We start from the raw sequence: 6,522 nt of genomic DNA on the forward strand, positions 1-6,522 counted from the left end.
ATTTTCCATACCTGGTGTATTTTGGCAAAAAGGCAAAATCCTTGAAACAAGTCTTCACTGGCATAAAAAGAGAAATACAAGACATAAAAACGGCTAGATGAAAAATGATAGGTTTAGATTGATTTGACATTTTCCATAATATTGAGAATGTACAAAAAAGCTGGTTTAACTAATCATCAGCTCTTTACTAGCAGGAGTTTTATACCCCAACGCAATTTTACAAAACATTAAATGTAGCATGTTATTTTATTTTTAGATAAATTACTACTTTTTTTTTTTAATACGGAAATAGAATCATTTTCACAATGGCAAAAATTAGTCATGTATAGAATATAATAAAAAGCCATTATTATGTACTTGAGATGGATTCATACACCAGCTGTTTATAACATGAAATGGCACTTGCGTGACCTTTATATCAAATGAATCATATAAAATCAGGCAAGTGCTTTTAAAAAGATTTACATAAAAAAAAACCTATTTATATAAAAGCACCACAGTCTGTGCATCCACTGGGAAGACATACTCCCTTATATTGGTTTGTGCACTCTGTTTTGTGCAAAAAGCTACAAACACTTGCTTTTATCCCTAAGTGGACACGTGAACTAAAACTTTATTTTAAAAGAGCAGTCAAATGTCCTACGTTAAGATAAATGCCCTCCCCCCCAGCGTCCCGCGCAAGGCAGTGTGTTGCTGATCTTGGCACCTCGACCTGTCTAGCTGGACATTGTGCCGGTGGTACTATGAAGTCCACGGGGTTTAATCCTGGACCCTGCTGTGTGTCAGTGAGCACGCATGGATGAACGTGCACGTGAAGAGACCCACTGCTCCTGACAGACGACTGCTGCCGGGTAAGTAGCCGAGCAGCATTTTTCACTTGTCTTCTCCTTTTAAAGAAGAAGTAATTAAGTAATTAAGTGTTACCACCACTTTATAAGAATGCATTACCTACCTATTGTTACATCTCACTATGATACTTAATCAGCTGGTGTAGGTCTCCTCACCTGCACTATATTTTTTTTTTTACTGTTATTTTTCAGCGGATTTTTTTGTGTAACATATCTACATCAGCATTTTGCCGGCAATGTAGTTTCTAATAGGATGGTTAATTGTTTTTTTTTTTTTAAATGGTAAATTGGCCTTTTCCTCTAAGGTCACTTGTTTTATGCCAATGGAAGATATTAACACTGTTTAACTTTACACAAAAGAGAACCTAAACATCTGGCATGTAGGTCGTTTAAGGGCCGGATAAAATAAAAACTCCTCATCGCTCAGTCCACTTTTTTCCCTGGCAAGCGTATAAAATCCATAAGGAACCGGCAGCCTGGAAGGCCGGAGGAAAAGAGGAAGACGATAAGTTTTCCATGGATCATGGTCATGATAGTTTGATGCCCCGAAGCCCAGATACGATACCAAGGTCCATAGAAAGGGTCAGACACGGCTGGGCATAACATGTTATTCAGATTGACCTCAGTGATCTGAAACGAAAAACAGAGATACATATATTCTGTAACCCTTTCATCTCCCCTACAATACGAATTGAAAAAGCTCTACACATGGTAGAACATTTATGAATTAATTTGCGGAAAGCCACAAAGTGGTGAGCACCCTTATTTACATAATAAATACAATGGATCATTTACAATTCAGGGAGATATTTCAGTATCGACTACAACAGCTAGAACAAGACGTCCACAACTCCAGATTGTACTCACCAAGCCAAGAATCTGCAGCAGGCTGAAGTGGTAGAAAAACATGAGTCCTGTAGCCAATATGGCCCACCAGAAATTAGACAGAGGTTCTGGTGAGTAAACACCTAGGACAAAATTAATAAAAATAACATAACGGGTTAACACTGCTGCTAAAAATAAAAAAAGACACGCTTTTAAATCAATAAGCTGTATTAAAAAGGAAATTACATGTTAGTCAAACTACCATGTGACTTGTTATTTAAAGTTCAAATATAGGAAAGGAAATCCATCAAGAAGGGATGGGGTGAATGCTGACATTCAAGATGAACCCATCCTTTCTTGGTTTACAAACTTCACTTGGTGGCAAGTTCATGGACCTTCACCCCATGACACAGACTTCTCAGCATGTGACATGTACACGGATTTACAGATTATTCAGCGTTAACATTTCTGGCTCGTAAAGCCACCACGTACCGCCTGATCTTTGAAACATTTTACATAACTATCAATTTAAGGTTGAAATTACTTGTTTCCTAAACGGACATACAGTATGTTCTCGTTCATGTCACTGTGGAAGAAAGACCTCAGCTCCCCTGTACCACCTGAGCCGTTTATTAATACATTTATACTTTAATATAAAAAAAAGGGTACAGCACTATCCTCTCGGTATATGAATTTAGTTAAACTGAAACATGTTTCCACGCTCTGCAGGCCTCTGTCTACATAATTGTCTCTCTTCTCATACAAGCCAGATCACTGAGCCTACTTGTAAATTGTAGAGCCACATCATAATGCAGGAAAGCTTAAGTCACTTCACTAAATACAACACTAGGTGGCAGCAGTGCACCTACAACCAGTGGCTACTTAACCAGCACAACGCATTCACATGTATGCGCTGCTTTTATCTTTCATCAGCAAACCAAGTTGTGAGAGGCTACCTCTATGTGTGATTAATCATGTCATCGCAACAGAGCTTGTATTGCATCTAAATAGAGCTCTGTGATCTTCAGCTTTTGGTATCTTGAATAATCAATGTTTAAACACTCTAAAATTGTCAATACTGTAGCTGCCAGGATGTGCTTACAACAACAAAAAATTGCACATCAAACAAGGCTGTATAAAATCTTTATTCTGGATTGAAATTCTATTATTTGAAATACGTTAAATGCTTACAGACGCTTAGTACAATGCTGTCTGCCTCCTATGGTTACTAACCGACCACTGAGCCATGTGTATAATTTTACTGTTGCTATTAGTAACTGAAAAAAAGACAATAGGAATTTGCCACAAGTGAAAGCACTACCAAGAGCACTAGACGTATTAATCCCAGGGTCCACCTACAGTGATTACGTCTCCAAACATACGATCATGTACATTGTGTTATTACAACGGTCGTTCACATTATGGTACAACATGCCACGCTATCATCAAATGCCACATCGTGTTTACTTTGCAATAAGAGGGCCACATAGTGGGGAGAATTTGGGGAGAATGGATTATCTACCAGAACCTTCAACCCGCCTCTGTCAGCTAGCCTCAGATATACCGGTCCCCAACACATACTAAATGTAACATATAATGCATATAGGGATGATATACAGTAGAACCTCACCTTCAGTGTCAGTCGCTATTATTCAGCATTATAACAGTAAACATATACAGTAACTGTATATTAATGAACAGACAGGCCATACCTCCTTGCCGCAGCAAATAGATGGGAACAACATATAGCATGATGTGCTGAATGTAGTACACCTCAACCTCGAAGGGGAGCTGTCGAGATAAAAAAAAAAAAAAGGCTCTCTTTACATCCTATCATATATAATCCAAAAGAAGTAACATGCCAAACAAAACAGCAATTAAAAACAGACTACACACTGAAAAGCAGTCAAGGTTTTCATGGCTAAGTTAGCTTCTTCATATCAGTTCCAGCTATTAATACAAAGCAAGGAAACTGAGCAGGTAAAAGGGACAAAAAAATAAATCACTAAATGATCACCCTTACTGCCAAGGTGCAGCACACAAACGGGCTTCTAGAATGATGGCACATACAGGCCTATTTATTCTGTGATATTTGAAAGTGGTCTTATCACCATAGCAACCAATGGTGCGTGCCTGTTGATAGGGCTGTTGGATTGGTTGTTATACTGATACATTCGGTTTTATGTTTTTGCACCAAAATTGCCGTTTATAAATAAACCCCAATGTCCCTTAGCTCTCATTGAAGGGAGAGACTACTAATATATACCTCTGCTATGCAGCTAATCTGAATGAGACAAATAAAATCGGAGGCCATTACTAGAAGAAAACAAGATGAGATGTCAGCGTAATAAAAGGGAGGAAAGGGAGCATTCTGTTAATCCATGTTTATTATCACAGAGACATTTGCATCAGGACAGACATACCAGTCGTGTATTCAGCACAGGGAACAGCAGTGCAAGAAGAGCGCCATTCAGCATATGCATCTGTAACCTTCCAGAAATAGAAAAGGAAAAAATCCAATGTTTATACAGAACGCAGTAAATGTTACATACGCTGCCTGAAATATGCCAAGATACACTTAAAATTGCCCTAATGAAAATAACAGCAAAAAAAAAAATCAAGAATTAAAAATGTGTCGCCTTCACAGTGTTTAGCATTACTATACAGCCTTGGGTATAATACGCATCTGTATTTTTGTAGGAATAAATTAAGTACTTGTGTATAACATACACATAACAGGTTAGTGAAACCGATCAATAATCAGTGACCTAAAGAGCCATTTATCAGACAGCAATTTATTATGTAAGAAAAAAAAAAGAAAAAATCTATGACCATCGGATCCCTTCTAAGTTACGAGTAAAGGACACTGACATTAATTGGTAAATCTGATCAATAGTGACCTAAAATGTCACTAATCAGCATTCAGACAGTAATCAGATTTGTGATCAAATTAATTCTATTAGTAATGTGGGTTTTTTTTTGTTTTTTTTTGTTTTTTTGTTTGTTTGTTTTATACTTATGACCTGGATGACCCCACTCTCACTCTGACTCTCGCAGATGCTGCAGAGTGTAACTGACAGCAACCGAGCTGCTGAAGATTCTTCAATGCACAAGCATGCTGGGACAGAAGACAAGCATTAACCCCTTCAATATCTCATTCACAGCATTGAAGAGGTTAATGCTACATAATTGCTCATAGCATAAACAAATTTGTACTCTAGTATAATAATAATACACACCCCCCTCTTTTCAGGACTCTTGAAAAAAGGGGTTAATTGTGAGTAATATAGTAAGGCTCTATGGCAATTCATAATCTATAGACATACTTAAATATACCATCCATATTAATGCGGTAAAACCACATGAGCTAGAGTAGTGAGACATGGGCAAACTAAACGTGTGTAAGTATCGTGATATCAGAGCAGAACGTTGAGTATGTTCCTGGCTGCGTGGCCCCGAAAACATGGCCATGCGCTCTGAAATCCAGAATCAAAAACTGAGTTTCCATGTAGTGCCATAAATATTCAGAAAGACTACAATATAAACAAACCAGCTTTGGAAATATGCGTCTTTGTTGCCGTTCAACATGCCTGTGGTCTGCATAATGTGTGAAATATTATTAATCGCACACCCACCTGAACACTACTGTAGCCAGTTTGCAGGGTGGACAGGCCAGGAGGAAGATCTGCAACACAATAAAAGAAACAAAGTCATACAATCATTTGTTGCAGTCCAAATTACTATAACATTATAAAAAAAAAATTGTAACATCTTTCATCTGTCTTTCTTTACACAGGAATAGATTGGCTCTTGAAATCTGTAATATTTCCCCAAGGTCTCCTCACCCATTAAATTATGCTTTATTGCAGGACACTTCAACATTCCTTGGTTGAGGAACCTACCAATGTTGGCCCATCATAATGAACAGTAACATGAGGGTGTTGAAGCTATAACCCTACTGACAGCTCTCACAAACCCCCAACATAAGCATAAAATGAGCCATCATGAGTAAAAATAGGCAAGGAAGTAAGCAGAGCTTTGGATGGACAGGCCACTGCTAAGTCCTCTACTTTTTGCATCATACAATAGCCTTTCTTAGGGCTAATTGCACTTTTGGCCGATCCGCCCCTCTCCGTGCTAATGTTCAATGGGTCGGTTACAAAGCATTACCAATCATCCCAAGCATCCCATTTATACTGTGCACAGCCTTCATATGATGCATTTATCAAAGCACTGTGTGTATTGGAACCTGCAAAGGTAAATTGGTTCCCTCATCTAACAAAGAAAAGATAAATAGTAGATATAATTGCCTTCAAGTGCATTGATTAGTTAGATGTGTTCGAAATGTGCCTCTAAAATTCCCATTCTTATTACCAAAGCATCAATTATTACAAAAGCTGTGATACTATAAAACAAGGTAAAACACATGGCCTGGAACTCTTCGGGTTTCACCTGAAGTCTCTGGGTTCCTTTCTACTTTCTCCAGCCAGGTGACCATGCCCACCCTACCGCCACTACCCCCTGTCCACCACCCAAATAACCTCCCACAAAATCATATCTTGGGCCTGCCCTGGCCCCACACAAAGCACAGGACGGAAACGCAGATCATGTGGCAGTTATTATACACTTACCAACTGCCCCGAGCTCGGAAAGAAAAACAAATAGGTACTGATGCCTTTTGTACAATGGCTGGGGAAACTGGAAGTTCCAGCTTGCGGCACTCTGAGCGATGATTATCTTTTAATTACAGTACGTCTCAGGCTAAAACACAAAGAATGCTTTAGCGGAAATGCTCTCAAAGATGTTCCATTCACTACCTTTCAGTTACAGGCATATGAGATGGGACCTG

General features: G+C 38.6%; 1 protein-coding gene across 1 annotated transcript in view; it reads right to left on the reverse strand.

The window, feature by feature from the left end:
• Positions 1 to 1,128: 1,128 nt before the first annotated feature.
• TMEM164 (transmembrane protein 164) overlaps positions 1,129 to 6,522 on the reverse strand; it is a 16,074-nt gene continuing 10,680 nt past the window's right edge. Inside the window, exons 2-6 of the mRNA XM_053472650.1 lie at positions 5,309 to 5,358; positions 4,097 to 4,163; positions 3,386 to 3,464; positions 1,716 to 1,816; positions 1,129 to 1,478 (exon numbers count right to left, since the gene is read on the reverse strand). Coding sequence (XP_053328625.1) covers positions 1,272 to 1,478; positions 1,716 to 1,816; positions 3,386 to 3,464; positions 4,097 to 4,163; positions 5,309 to 5,358 — 504 coding nt within the window. The 3' untranslated portion in view covers positions 1,129 to 1,271. The remainder of the gene's footprint in view (positions 1,479 to 1,715; positions 1,817 to 3,385; positions 3,465 to 4,096; positions 4,164 to 5,308; positions 5,359 to 6,522) is intronic.

The sequence above is a fragment of the Spea bombifrons genome, chromosome 8, assembly GCF_027358695.1.
Source record: "Spea bombifrons isolate aSpeBom1 chromosome 8, aSpeBom1.2.pri, whole genome shotgun sequence".
Taxonomy (NCBI): domain Eukaryota; kingdom Metazoa; phylum Chordata; class Amphibia; order Anura; family Pelobatidae; genus Spea; species Spea bombifrons.